Genomic DNA, 15,143 nt, shown 5'->3' on the forward strand with positions numbered 1-15,143 from the left:
CGCCGCGGAGCGCTGGAGCCGCTTCCGGCGGGCGGGGGGCGGGCGGGGAAGGTGCCTCCGTGGGCGAGCGCGGCCGCCGGTGCCCGCAGTGACAGGGATGAGGCCTGGCGGGGTGGTGGGGCGAACGTTGGCGTGTCCCCTGTTGCTTTAGTTCCCCGTGTGCAGGCTGCTGCGGGGGCCAGGCGGGTCTCGGGCTCGTCCTGCCGAGAAACAAACGCCTTTATTTTAGGGGTTGGTGACAGCAGGGGCGGGGCTGAGGAGCACTGAGGGGCCGCCTGGGCAGTGGCGGTGGAGAGGCTGGTTTGTCTGTAGTACGGACCCCTCTGACAGCTTGGTTGGTAACTATTCGTAAGTAAGCCAGCAGAGAACTTGCCCATACGTAAAATGATATCCCTAATGTTCCAGAGTGAAAGATGATTTTATGTTGCTACTTGCAGTAAGTAGTATTTTAAACAGTGCTACCACTGTAAACCAAAAATGTACCTGCTTTGTCAGTCGTAACCGTGTGTCTGTTACAGTCACATACCCTATGGAGAATCAGGTGTGTCCAGTTACTGAAAGAGGTGCTTTGTAGATACTCGGGTAGAATATATATGTGACAAGTTCCATCTATCTGTTGTCTAAGCTTGTGCTCCATTCATTTCCACCTAATGTTTGTGTTACTAAACAGCATAGCTGTATAAGCCTCAGCAATAACTCCTTTTTCTGAATCTCTTTTTTTCATTAAAACTGTTTGGAGTACAACATCAAAATTTTTCTCTGTGTTAATCAGCCAAAAAGAGCGAACAAGAGCTAAAAGATGAAGAAATGGAATTGTTCACAAAATATTACATGGAATGGAAAGGAGGAAGAAAAAGTGGCAATACATCGTATACAAACATACCACGATTTTATTACAGGGTGAGGTATCCAGATAAATTTCACCAAGAGACTGTTCTGTTTTATAAGGAAAGTTGTGCTTATTCAAAGGGACACTTCAATTTCAGAAGCTTAAGTAGATTGAAATCAGAATCATATGGATTGCTAAGCATAATTTTTTGTTTTGTACAATTGTGGATTTCAGCAGTTTCAAATAATTACTAAGCATCTCATCAGAGGCTGTGAAATGGTTTGCTAATCAGGCAGTAGGCTTGTCTGTTTACTAAAGAAAGGAAGTCCTCTTGTCATTCAGAGAAACTTCCTGATTTAACTAATTTTTGACATACCAGCATTATAAGTCCATATCTTCCTGTTTAGACATGATGAGATGCTGCTATATGAAATGGTGGGTTATTGGTCTTGGACTAAAGACAGGTCTGTTGCTTGCATCATCCAGCAGAAACGCTTGGTTTGGCAGTTTATGTGTAAAATTAATCAGATTGGGACGGGGGAAATACCGAATATTGCTGGCACTTGTTAACATGACCTCTCAGCTGCTGTCTAACTTCACATGGTCCCATATTGCTTAGGATCATGAGTTTCGGTCCATTAAGTTCCTAAGTACTTATTTTTCATTCAATGAATACATACACAACCATCCAAGTTAAGGTAGTGCTGTACAGTTTTGTATGTAAACATCAGCAAAACTCTCATGCCAAGTGTTCTTCCATCTGTTTTGTTGCTCAAAATAAGTCTAGCAGACATTCACGCTTTTGAGAGTCAGGCCTACCACAAAATGGAAAATGCTGCTCTGTCCTGCATAAAAACACAGTAGTAAATGTCTTTTATGTGTGAGCCCTCCAATGTCGCAGCTGTGAGAAAGTGCTTACTGGATGGGTTATCAGGTACAAGGTACATCTCTGTTTCTCATGTTAAAGATGTCCTGCTTTAAATAAATATTTCAATATTAAAATAGTTTGAGACAGCATGCAAGTGATATTCCTGTAGAAAAGCAGGTACCCTACAGCATTCTGATAGGTAGGTTATTTTCTGTCAAATAAACAGCTTCATCAGAGTGTGTGAGTCAGTACTACCTAAGAGCACCTGCTAGATATGTAATTTTTGAATGGTACCACTGTACAGAAAATTAAAACACCACAATGTTTCTAGCTGCCAGCTGAAGATGAAGTCTTGCTTCAGAAATTAAGAGAAGAATCTAGAGCAGTTTTTCTGCAAAGAAAAAGTAGAGAGCTGTTGGATAATGAAGAGCTGCAGGTAAGAAAATATTTTCTCTGTATGTCTCGTAATGACTTCTGACAAGACTTCTTCTTTCTGCAAAGTTTAATTATCTCTTATTTGTCCACAGAATCCTGTGGTAAGGTGCTTTGTATCTGGGCACATTGGCTGGTTGTGAAGTGCTAGCTAAAGCTGAAGTGCTGCATAGTCTTGGCATGGTAATGTCAGCGTAAAGCTTCCTCTCTATGATATATATGAGGACTAAATCAGTGGCTTCTGGTTTTCCAGCACTTCCAACAATTTCTCTAGTGGGCCCAGAAGAAGAAATAAGTTCTGTTTACGTATCGCTGAGAGAGACTCCAAAGATGGTTGAGTTTACTGCAGTGCATAGACAAAATGGATGTGACCCTAAAAGTCCTACTGAGAGAGAGAGAGAGAGTTTGTGTGTGTGTTTAACACCAGTTCAGAGCAGTGGAAATACCCATTGCTTGCTTCTGTGCCTGAACTGGTGGTATGTGCTGATTAACTGAGATAACTTTGCAGCAAAACCACATTTTAGCTGCATTTCTTAGATGCTCTGTCTTAAGCACATTGACATCTCCAGAGAGATATCTTCTTAACCCAATGTAAATGCCTTTTAAGAACCTGTGGTTTCTACTGGACAAACACCAGACATCACCAATGGTTGGGGAAGAAGCAATGATCAACTATGAGAACTTCTTGAAAGTTGGTGAAAAAGCTGGATCTAAATGCAAGTAAGGCTTTATTACCTTGTATACGCTTACTTTGGCTAAACCTAAGTGCTGCTGTAACTTTCAGTTGGTAAAATAGATGGAAATAGTTTAATGGTGAGATAAAAATGATGTCTGTGTACTTATTGATGAACTAGTTGATTTGCATCCTTGCAAAGTGTATTGCCCTACATCACTGAGGGAACTTTTGATAGAGATGTCTGCAAGAGGGGTACTGCATCCTTTGAAGAAGAAATTCTTACCAGCATGAGCATTTTTATGATGTTCGTGTCTACTTAAACAGCCCATTTTGTATTTGAAGAGGAAATTGTGTCTCCAGTGATATTGCCCAACCTTCCCTAATATGTTCTGATGGAAAATTTCCTACCAGATGTTCTGTGTACAGCATATGGAGAATATTTCTTCTTTATGCTTGTGTTGGAGACTGCTGTTGTGCACATAGCTTTTTGGTTGAGCTTGGGGCAGAAGCAGATTAGTTGTCAGTAGTGGCAATTCGTTTTATGTGCATATCCTTATAGAACATTGGAATATATTGTACTAAATATACTACCAAATATATTCAGCTAAATAGAAATTAAAGTGAATGAAAGCTCTCAAAACTCCCACATCACTGAAGATTGTCTCATGAGCAGCAAAGGCAGCTGGAGTTTGCCATTGCTACTTGGTAGGATCCCACCTGACAGGTGTAGTGTAGCAAATTAATGTCTTTGAATACACAGAACACATTTTGTATTGTTAAAACAGTATTTTAAAGTGTAAGTTCTGGATACTGTAACTGGATCTGTGAGTGCAGTGTAATTAGATGCTTAGAAGTAGCTTTGTGTTTGTTTTACAGGCAGTTCTTCACAGCCAAGATCTTTGCTAAATTGCTCCATAATGATCCTTATGGGAGGATATCTATCATGCAGTTTTTCAATTATGTCATGCGAAAAGGTTAGTTGATGCTTCTTCTGTGTTAATGACAAGCTGTTTTATTTTCAAGGCTACTTCAAGCTTTATTAATTACTTGCTGTTCGACAGCAGTAGAGATCTAGCCCTTGATCGATAATGCTGTTTTCCTGGAGGCTTGGGAATTTTTTCCGGTTACTAGGAGCTGAGAGTGCACCCTGCCTCTGAAATCCACCTCTCTGCTCAGCCAGAGATATCCTTCATCTGTTTGTTATGTATTTTGCCGTTCTGATATCCTTTACTGAGGCAGTACTATGAAGAGCACAACAGTAAAGTTATGTGGTGAGTGTGATCCTAATCATTGTGATCAGACTGTCCAGCACATTGCTTTATTTGCTGTTTTTCCTTCTACAGAGTGGTGTTATCTAAGTGTGCTTGTCACTATAGCCTTTACCATATTTTCAGCTATTTTTTACTATAAATAACCACTTGGGCTGAAAAATGCAATTTTGTTTTTAAAAAAACTGTATTAGACCTTGTTTAAAAGGATCAGGCTGGCTAGCAGAAAGGAGGTTTACCTCATTGCCTTGTCCCCTGGCAGCTGTGTTCTTAGGTCTGGTAGAACCTTCAGGTGGGGAGAATGGCAGCTTTCCCCAGATCGACTCAACTTGTTTAACATAAAAACTTGTGGTGCAAGGGATGAGAGATGTGTTGATAGCAGAAAACCTGGTGAGGAGGCATGCAGAGTATGCAAGGAAGGAGTAATAGGCCCATTTGCAACAAACAGCAAACCCAAAAGCTGCAGGATAGGAGACTTGTGAAAAAGTCTGTGAAAATAGGATGCATTTCAAAAAGACCTACTCAGATAGACACAACAGAGATCCTTTCAGAGCTCTTTATTTTATTTATACCACCCAGAAGTTTTAAGTCTTGTGTATTTATGGTGATACTTTTCTTCTAAAACAAAGACACAAAAACATGCCCTGCACCACCAAATTTAGAGAGAGGAAGCATTTTGGCATGTCCCGTCTCAATCGCATTTCATTTTCAGACTCTGGCCAACATAAGGTCCCATCACAGTGTGCGTTTGAAAGTTCCTCTTGGGTCAGTTGAGTAAGGATCCTTGGTTTTGCTAGCTTACAGCATTGGAATTGCCTAATAAAGTTAGCTCAGTAGCATGTCTCTGCAGTAGCAGAGATCCTTTCTGTTGTACAGCATCCTGTGTGAGGGCTAAAGTCCAGGCCAGGTATTAAAGGAAGAAAAGACTTAAATTCCTGTAGGAACTTTCAGTTAGTACTTTAGATTGTTAGTGATTTCTCTCTGTATTTACTGCTAAATATCCTTCAGTGTGGCTGTGAAAGGAGAGGAAGGTAACAGATGATGAAAGGAGTTACTCTGCAGCTGCCTGAGCTTCAGGGTGTATAATGCACTTACTTTAAACTTCAGCCAACAAAGAAACAGCCTCACCATATAAGCTCTGTTGTCTCTGAGTGATACTTAGTCCACCTTGACACACACTTATCTTGGAGATGAATGTTGGTATGAAGCACAGTTCATATTTCCTAAGAGGAACTTTTAAACTGTTTCTTCATGAAACGTAAGTTAAATTTAACATTAAGTGTGTGAATAATAGTTTTTATTCCTAATCTGTACTCCATCTCTGTTACTGTGCTTTAACAATGGGCTCAAGCACATTGTCCTGTAGATTATCTGATTAATTTGCCTTCTCACTGCAGAAAATAGATGCTTGTGCTATTCTAACTCTCCTGTTGTAACTCAGAAGTGAGGGCAGGACCTTTGGCTGTAGCTGCAGCGTCTTGTGCTGCACAAGGGGCTGTAGCAATCTGACAAGCAATCTGTATATGACATTGTACAGCCGTATTTAATGCAATGATGCAAAAATGCAGTCTTGGCCACAACATACCGTATATTGCTAGTGACTCTTAACCAACTTAGAGACTAAAATGGTGTTTCTAAGTAGTGCTGGTACATATCAAGCCTTTGCTTAAATCTCAGAAAAATGGGAGATAGAGAGAGGCACTTAACATCCAGCAGTACCTTGTGGCCTTTAGAATAACTTCAGATTTTGGTGAGGCCTTGAAAACCCCCAAGGTTTCTTGTGTTGTAATTCTGTTTTCTGTTTTACAGTATGGCTTCATCAGACAAGAATAGGTCTCAGTTTATATGACGTGGCAGGACAAGGCTACCTCAGAGAATCAGTAAGTAAATTCTTGATTAACTTATTGTCTGTCTTCACTCAAAACAACAGAGCAGCAGAAGGGCTCCAATTTTCTTCCAGTCTTATCTCATAAAAGCTTATATAATAGTCTAGATTTGGGGCAGGCACATTTGTTTGGATAAATAGCAATCTCTATATTCTGGGGATGTAGTGGTGAGAATGCTGCTAGCCTTTTTAACACATGGGTAATTCTCTGAAAAAGCAATCATAGATATCAAGGTTTTATGTCATTAGCACTTTATTAGTTTTAGTAGGACATAGTAGAAATCACAAAAATGGATGGGTAGAGTGTGCCTCAATTAATTATTCTCTTGTTCTAACACGAGTTAATATTATAAAATAAATAAAAAGGTTCTAGTTACCACTCAAAAAAAGATTTATTTAAGAATATTCAGCAATAAAATAATCCAATTAGGAGTTATGCATCGGTATTTGAAAAAGGTGCAGTTGAATGTATTTATATTTACATGCAAATATCATCTACTTTGTTAATATTCTTCTTTATTTGTAGATTGTTTCAGTCATGGCATCACATGTATCTGTATGACCTAAGATTTCTTGCGGGGAGACACAAACTTTTTTGCCTATTTTCATGCTCTTTCCTGCTTTGTTGCAGGATTGTATTTTTAACAAAATACACTTGAAGCTGAGGTGGAATATAGCAAACATGCAACAGTAGTAGTGTTTAAAGCTTGTTTTCCTTTCTTTCTTAATTCTGCAGGATTTAGAAAACTATATTTTGGAACTTATCCCTACTTTGCCACAACTGGATGGTTTAGAAAAATCTTTTTACTCCTTCTATGTCTGCACAGCAGTTAGAAAGTTCTTCTTCTTTCTGGATCCTCTCAGAACAGGTAGGTCCATGTTTTCAAAATTCTAAGTACGTGGGAGCCTTTTCACTTTTAGAATGTTTCCACTAAAGGTACTTGGTTTTTCAAATATGTAGTTGTCTTTAAAGGCTTTGGTTCATCAGTCTCTTGTATTTGAAGATTAATCTCCACTGAAGACCTTTACATGGGTCTAATAATCTACTTCTACAGCTAATGAATTTCTATGAGATACTCATCTGTTGTGGTACTATAGAGTTATCTCATAGAAACTGGCAAGATACTGTTTCATCATAGTTGCATCATTAGCAGTAGCTAATCTAATAAGCGTTTAGGGTGAATAGAATATGCAGCAACTAACAACAGAACTGCTTGGCAGAACATCCACAGAGCCATGGAAATGCACAAGAATGCTTATTATGACGTGCTTCTCCTGTGATTAAATTTGTGTGCACCATGTAAACTCCTTAGAAAAGGTTTGCAGTTACAGCTGCTAATCCTTGTTACAGATGTAGCTCCCTCAGACAACAGTTTGCTTATTTGTATGCCCTTCATTTAAGTCACAAACTGCATGTGTTTTCAAGATCTAGCTGTGCCACTTGAAGACATCAGAGTTGTGTGGGCAGTAGCCTCTGTCAGAGGTAATTTCAAACATGTAGAGAGTGTGTGTGTGTGAATTTATAATGCCATTATTTTGCACAGCTGTGCAATGTCTGTGCCCGGTCAAAGCTGCACCAGCAGAACAGCATTCTGCCGCCTTAGCTTTGTGTCACATCTGTAGTTTCTGAAAATGTAAAAATATCACATTGCTTAAGATACTATTATTCCAACAAATGTTTTAAGCATCCTTCCTTTGCATTTTTCATTTCACATTTTGAGTTGATGTTGAACACTCATTTTTTTTAAATCTAGTTTTCTAGCTCTTCAGGCCAATATCAGGCTGATTTTATTCAGTAATTTTTAAAAGCTATTTTTATTTTATCTCTTAAATTACAGCCTTATCCTTGATGTTAGGAGTTGGTTTTGTTTGTGTTTGGTATTTTAAAAAAGGTGCTTTTTTTCTGCTTATAATATTTTCTTAAGTAGAACCACCTAAATGAGAACAGTCAAATGAATATGTTGGCTGGGTGACTTAATATGTGTTTTCCTTTTCTTGCTGCAGGAAAGATAAAGATACAGGATATTTTAGCTTGCAGCTTCCTGGATGACTTACTAGAGGTAAAGATCTCTTAGCATATGCTATTGTATTTTAATTTACTCTTTCTGAATTCTAACTTTTATGTTTCACTTAGTTAAGGGATGAAGAACTTTCTAAAGAAAGTCAGGAAACAAATTGGTTTTCTGCTCCTTCTGCATTAAGAGTTTATGGTAGGTTCCTTTATATGTGAAAGCTTTTTTTTTCTTTTTTTTCTCTTCTCCTCTCTGCCTTGTCTGACTTAGTCACAGTCTTAGTGTTATTTTTCCTCTGGTTTTGTCTCTTTAAATCCTCCTGGTAACTTGTCTTTTCATCTCCTGTAGCCATCCTTTCAGCATACCTTCCTGACTTTCTTTACAATTTGGTTCTTCATGTTGCTCTTTGACCATGGTTTTATCCTCTGTCATTTTGTGCTTGTTGCACAGGGTACAGGGTTCCTCTGTAACTTTCTCTTCTGACTGCTAGATTCATGCTCTTGCATCACCTTTAGCTCTTTTTTCATGGTTACAATGTTATGTTTTGCCTTCTATATCTTCTCTCTAGGCCAGTACTTAAACCTTGATAAAGATCACAATGGCATGCTCAGCAAAGAAGAACTGTCCCGGTATGGAACAGGGACTCTGACCAACATATTTTTGGATCGTGTCTTTCAGGAATGCTTAACCTATGATGGTGAAATGGTAATCACATATTTTCACTTTGTTCACAGTATAAAAACTTCAGCTTATTGAGATGTCTCATAATCAGTATCTTTAAAATAAAGAGTAGCTTGAGGTAAAGTAACTTTTGTTTCTCATTGTGCACACAAAATGACTGTGCAGCATATTAGAAAATTAATTTTCTAACAGCAAGGTGATCACAGCATGGCTTAAAGGCAAGTTGCTTGTTTTGAAAAGCAGAAGTGATAAAAAATCCAGACAGCCTAGGATGAAGCTTGTAGATTCAAAACACAAAGCACATGTTGAAAAAAATGTATAGATGTACCAGTGCTTTTTAGTTACATGTAATTCTTTAAAGAGAACCAAATACAAGTGCACACTTGACACTACTGCAAGCTAGCTAGCCTGTCCGCTTCTTCATGAAGACAACAGTGTTTTTTATCCTGAGCTTTCCATAGTTGTGAAAAATGGGAAGTCTAACTAAATGCAAGTAAAATCTTGTATCTATATTTATTTTGAAAGCTTTACTGAATGTTTTGGTACTCTTGTTGTCTGCATTCAGGTGACTCAACTCTAAAAATGATAAATTACAAATTCACTATACAGTTCTGCTGCTGCCTTCACAGTTTTTTGTAGAATTACAGTATCACTGAGGTCAGGGGGGATTCTCTTAGTTGTCCTTTGCTGGTTTTGCTATAGTAGATCTGTCTCTGTCTTGTACAAGGGAGACCAGCACAGGACCCAGTGCTCAGATATGGTCTAAGCAGTGCTGAGTAGAGGAATAGGATCACCTTCCCCGACTTGCCCTCAAAGCTCTTCCTAATGGAGCTCAGGATGCTGTCAGCTGCCTTTGCTGCAAGAGCACATTGCTGGCGTGTGTTCAACTTTGTTGCCCATCAGGTCCGTCTGTGCAAAGCTGCTTCCTAGTCAGCCCCCTGCATGTAGTGGTGTATGGGGTTCTTTCTCCCCAGATGCAGAATTTTGCATTCCTCCTGTTGAACTCGATGAAGCTCCTGTCAAAGCTCCTTCTGAATGACAGCAAAACTGGTGTTTAAGGTAGACAGAGTTATATGCATAGGACCGAAGGATTGCTGTCCTTGTCACAACTGTAGCTTGGTCAGGAAATCAAGAATCACTACTAGTAAAAAAGAAAAGTATGATACATATTTGTGGTGTCTACTAATACTTCCAACACATGGTTTGCCAGACTACCTACTCTGGTCTAAGGATTATATACTTTAATTGTCCATATAGTTCACTGTTTGGTAACAGTAGGCTTACTGCCCCTGAATGTTTTGTTTGTCATAATGAAGATATTTTATATGGCTTTTCTTCACTAGTTAAGTATGTTCAGCAGTCTAAAGATGTATTAAACATTGTTTTAAAGTATATATTTGGATTTATGCTTGGAATACTATTTTACCTCTAAAATGGCAGGATTTCCTATCATCATCAGTCATTAAAAACGAACTTTTCTGTTTCTGTTGTTGGTAGCAGCCATTTTCTATTTCATGTTGTCTTTTTCAGAAAGTAGACTGATCCCCTACAATGAAATAGCTGTCAATTATAAAGTTCCTGCTTGCAAAATCAATTTAGAAAGAAGACTGTAATAAAAATGATTTTATCTACTTTTAGGACTATAAAACCTACTTGGACTTTGTGCTTGCATTAGAAAACAGAAAGGAGCCTGCAGCTCTGCAATATATTTTCAAACTGCTTGATATAGAGAACAAAGGATACCTGAATGTTTTTTCCCTTAATTATTTCTTTAGGGTAAGTCTCTTTATACAGGTAGGCCATTTTCTGTGTTTATAGTGTTACAGCCTGTGAGCTTCTGCATGCAGATCTGCAGGGAATCACTTTAAATTACCAGTACCCACTGGGAGGCTAGTAACTACTTCTAAGAAGATTTAAAATATTTAAAAAAAATAATTCCAAACCTTGGAAAGAATTCAAAAGGTATTTTCAGCATTTTATCTGCAGCTGAAATTAACCGTTCTGATTTCGTTTAGGAAAAATATTTTCTACCAATTTTTTTTTTTAAATGGAAATTGTTTTTAAATTACCTAATGATTACCTATTAAAATCTCTTGTGATGGTTCTACCTAGATATTGCCCATGGTTTGAATTTCCTCTGTAATTCTAAACTTCAGGAGAAGAAATGAAAATAATGATGTGCAGTGATGGGCCTGTCCAGCTGTGGGATTTCTTCATTCATTGTATTGACTGCAAAAAGCTTCTTGAATTTTTCGTATTCTGTATTTTTATCTGTTATTCCCAGAATAGATTTAAAATAAGGTTAATTTTTTTTAGTTGCTGTTAAAATTAACCGAATGTCCTCCAAATTGTTTGTGTGAGTGGTTTTCTTTGGTTTTATTCTGGCTTGTGGTGGTTTTGGGTTGGGGGACAGTGGGCAGATGTTTTGTTGTTTTTTTCTTGTTCCTTTAATAGATACCTGAGGTATCTTGAGAAGAGAAATGTTGTGCAGTAAAATAGTATTTTTGCTGTGGATGGTTTAGGCCGAGTTATGATTGTGGTGCTTTCTTCATGTACAAGATCCCTTCAGTGATATCTATTTAGACACAGGGAAAAGCATTTCAATTTTCCTTATGTGTATCTTTGTATTATAAGTGTAAAAATAAACAATGTTCTTTTATTTAGCTGTATGCTCAAAGTATGATGAAAAAGGTATGTACTTCATTCAGCTTATTAAGTAAAGCATTTAGGCCTGCTCAAGGCATAATCTTATATCCATTTTATTTCTATACTGTAGTAAGTCTCCAGCTGAACATGAACTTTGACAGTGGTGACAAGCATATCAGCTTGTAAACATAAGACTTCTTTCCTGGAAGACCTTTTCTAAAAAGGAAAGTCTTTTTTTTAAAACCAACCAAACAAAACAACAACAAAACAAACCACAACAAAATCAAAAAGCCCCCAAAGCCACAAAGAAAAACAAAACCCCCACAACTATTTGTTTCATTCTAGTGCTTTGGAACCATCAAATAATTTAGGGTGGAATGGTCCTTTGGAGGTCACCAGCTCCTACTGTCTGCTCAGGAGGGCCAGTTTCATGGTTAGGTCAAGTTGTTCAGGGACTTGTCCAGGCGAGTTTTAGGTATCTTCAAGGAGGGAGACTATATAGCCTCTTTGAACAATGTGTTCTGGTGTGTGACTGTCCTGACTCGACTGAGAAGACTTTTCTCCCCTCACCCTTTCTCCCATCTTGTCTAATGGGAATGCCTCTTGCCCTTTCACTGTGTTGTCTCCAAGAGAGTCTCACTGTTTTCTCTGGTAACTACCTACTAGGTAGTTGAAGATAGTAATTAGATTTTCCCCACCACCCCAGCCTTCTGTTCTCCAGGGGAATTAATCCCCATCTCAGGCTTCTCCTCTCAGCTGTGCTGTGCTTTAGGCCCCCAGGCATCCTGATAGTCCTCTAGTGGGTTCCCACTGGTTTGTCAGTGCCCTGGTAAAGGGGACCTCAAACATGTGAGGCTGCATCTGGAGTACCATGTCCAAATGTTGAGTCAGGAGGAACAACCACCTCCCTGAACCTGCTAGCTGTGCTTGTTCTAATGCAACCCAGTATTTATCTGCCTTCATTGCTACAAGGGCACCCTGCACGCTCTTGTTCAACTTCTTGCTCACCAAGAGCTCAAGCATCTTTCCTACCAAGCTGTTTCTAGCCAGCTGGACCCTAGAGCAAACTGCTGCATGGTGTTATTCTGCTGCAGGTGCAGGCAGGATTCTTGCATGTGCCTTTTGAACTTCATCATGAACTTTGTTTAGTAGTTGTAGCTGTGTCGTATGCTTCATGGGCAACTGTCAGGCCAGGACGTGGCAATAGTAAGGACCCTAGAGAAACTAAGCAGTGACACATCTTCTCTCCCTGCTTTTACAGCTCACCATTCCCACCACTTGCTGCTTCTGTTCACATGGTAGTAGGATTCAGGGAGGCCAGGGGCTGTATCAGCTGTCTCTGACTCCTGATTTTAATGAAGGGTGTTTTATAAAACCATGAATTTTATGTTGTCATAATACATAAGTGATTCTAATATGAAAGCAATTTAACGAGGTAATTCTGCGCAGGCTACTGTGACATAGCTATTTTTGGCATGTCTCTAGTTACATACATACTCTGCATCAATTTTTGAAAACTTAATTACCAAAAGCTTAGTTATCTAAAAGATTCCTCGACTACAGCAGATGCTTGATCATATTCCAAAATGTGTCCCTCCTTTAAAATTTTGGAAATTGAATGTTCTAAGTTTTCCTTGACATCACATCCTTTTGGCTGTGAAGAATTGTTTTTCTGCTAGCGTAAGTGTGGGTATGTCTGCACCTACAAAGGCTGTGCTGATAGATCTGTGCTGGCAAGGCTGTGCAGCTTGTGCTAGTGAAACAAGCAGGTTTGTTCAGAGTTGTTATTCACAGGTAGAGGTTTTGTGATACAGCTGTTTAAATAGTTCCATATTAAAAGAACTAATAGTAGGGAATGCTATTTCATTCAAAATGAGAAATGGCCACTTAGAGCATGAAGTGGGTTCCATACATGGATAGTTGCTCAAATAGACAAATATATTATCTTGATCAACCAGAATACAGGTGCCATCTTCAAAGTAATTGAAAGTGTGAGTAGCCACAATGCTTTGTCTATCTGGTGGTTGGTCTTTCCCCTTCTCTCTTTCCCTAGCCTGCGTTTCATACTTAGTCAGAGAACTGAACCTTCTGGTTTGAGTGTATGGCCGTCTTAAGCTTTGAGTGTTGAGTGATAATTGTCAAGTGTCTGCATAGCCCATTTTCAGAGCACTCAAACACTGGTCGTAATGAAAGTTGGATTCTTACTGTACTGGCTAAGAACTGTGAACCTGGAGATGTGTATCATTGGTTATGCCTTAACTCACCCCTGCCTCACCTGTGGAAGAGAATTGAAGGCAGGCTGTACTGTGAATGCTTTGTTACAGAGCAATACAGCTTAAGATGCAGAAGCATTAATGTTTCAATGTCAGTATAATATTGCACTACCTATTCTTAACTTTTCTCTTTTTTTCTAGGCTATTCAGGAACAAATGAAAATCCATGGACAAGAACCAGTTTCTTTTCAGGATGTCAAGGTTAGTTTTACTGAATAGAGTACTACATGAAATACTTGAAAAAGCATATTGTAATTTACTTATGTTATAATGTAGTTTCTAGGTTGTTGTATATTTACTTGCAGAGTAGTAGAGATGATCTGACTTGTACTACTTGTAGGTTTGAAAACGTTTTTCTATTCAGCAAGTGCTCGGTAAGAAATCTGGGATGCAACTGTTCTGATAGTTTCTTTACTAATAGACAGAGTACCTGTTAAAATACATGTTGCTGTGCCTTATGCTTGAAGATAGTTGGTGTGTCTATTTTATGATTCAGGATCATCCCTTAGAGGGGGGAAGGGGTCAGAGTAGTGACTAAAAAAAAACCTGTCTATAAAGCTCTTTATTATTGCCTACTATACATTTAATAGTTCTAGTACTTATAAAATACAAGCGCTTCTATAAAACTTAGCTCATACAAGCAAACTGAGTTTCATGTTTCCACTTTGAGGCCAAAGCCTTTCAAGAAAAACAAATTCTTATTTGAGATGTGGGAGCACACTGCTCCTATCTGTAGCCAGTTATTGTGCTTTGTATCCTAAATGGTTTGGGACTTAACAGCTTTTTCTTTTTTTGTAAATCAGTGCAGGTGGCACTAGTTACCCAAAGATCATTCTGTGTATGGTATAAAGTAGCCATTATTCTGCTTATTAATGTGTAGGGGTTTTTTTTCCCTGATTTTGATTTTTCTTTCATAGGATGAAATCTTTGATATGGTGAAGCCTAAGGATCCTTACAAAATCTCCCTTCAAGACTTAATCAATAGCAGTCAAGGAGACACTGTTACCAGCATTCTAATTGATCTGAATGGGTTCTGGACGTACGAGAACAGAGAGGTCCTTGTGGCAAGTGATAATGACAACACTGCTGATGTTGATGATACGTGACTGACCAGGAGCAGAGTGTATCCATAGAGATATCTCAGTCTGATGCACCAACCCTTGGGAGCTGGAAACATGAATTATCTGAGTCAATGCCTCTTCCATTTTAATTCCCTCCCCTTCTCCCTGTGCCCCCCCCCCCCAATATAAAATGTGGTACATACAGGAATCACAGAACTAATTTCTGAAATGAAAGAAGCAAGTGTTTAAGAGGTAAAAAATAGCTTTTTAAAAAAATAAATATTTTCGGACTTTTCCCCTGTGTACCAAGTCCTGTGTTGTTATTTGAATACCCTATTGTAAATGTGAATTTACCCTGACAGTAAGGATGTGGTTCTTGATCTCTTCAGCACAGGCCTGTATCCACTTGGCCATTCCAAGCCTCCTACTGCATTCTGTATGGCTTCCTCTAATGATAGCACTGTTGAGCATTTTGTTGTAAAGGCAAAAATCTTCAGTAAGAGGTAAAGAGT

General features: G+C 38.7%; 1 protein-coding gene across 2 annotated transcripts; it reads left to right on the forward strand.

The window, feature by feature from the left end:
* The first annotated feature begins 778 nt into the window (after positions 1-778).
* Positions 779-14,926, forward strand: PPP2R3C (protein phosphatase 2 regulatory subunit B''gamma). Of its 2 annotated transcripts, XM_026849116.1 has the most exons (12): positions 779-900; positions 2,029-2,133; positions 2,737-2,849; positions 3,682-3,779; positions 5,883-5,953; positions 6,695-6,827; positions 7,963-8,018; positions 8,093-8,168; positions 8,539-8,675; positions 10,290-10,427; positions 13,712-13,771; positions 14,488-14,926. In XM_026849116.1, exons 1-12 carry the CDS (start codon positions 808-810, stop codon positions 14,674-14,676), a joined length of 1,269 nt encoding a protein of 422 aa, XP_026704917.1. In that variant the 5' UTR covers positions 779-807; the 3' UTR covers positions 14,677-14,926. The 2 variants fall into 2 exon arrangements, with proteins under 2 accessions (XP_026704917.1, XP_026704918.1); XM_026849117.1 differs by lacking the exon at positions 779-900 and having other exon boundaries at positions 2,667-2,849; positions 14,488-14,676.
* The last annotated feature ends 217 nt before the right edge of the window (positions 14,927-15,143 follow it).

Source organism: Athene cunicularia (genome assembly GCF_003259725.1).
Source record: "Athene cunicularia isolate RWA chromosome 5 unlocalized genomic scaffold, athCun1 chr5_part1, whole genome shotgun sequence".
NCBI classification, from domain to species: domain Eukaryota; kingdom Metazoa; phylum Chordata; class Aves; order Strigiformes; family Strigidae; genus Athene; species Athene cunicularia.

Coding starts and splice junctions, on each gene's coding strand:
- PPP2R3C (XM_026849116.1), top strand. CDS start 808: ATGGAATTGTTCACAAAATATTACATGGAATGGAAAGGAGGAAGAAAA. Junction 2,850..3,681: donor AAAGCTGGATCTAAATGCAA/GTAAGGCTTTAT, acceptor TTTGTTTTACAG/GCAGTTCTTCACAGCCAAGA. Junction 6,828..7,962: donor TCTGGATCCTCTCAGAACAG/GTAGGTCCATGT, acceptor TTCTTGCTGCAG/GAAAGATAAAGATACAGGAT.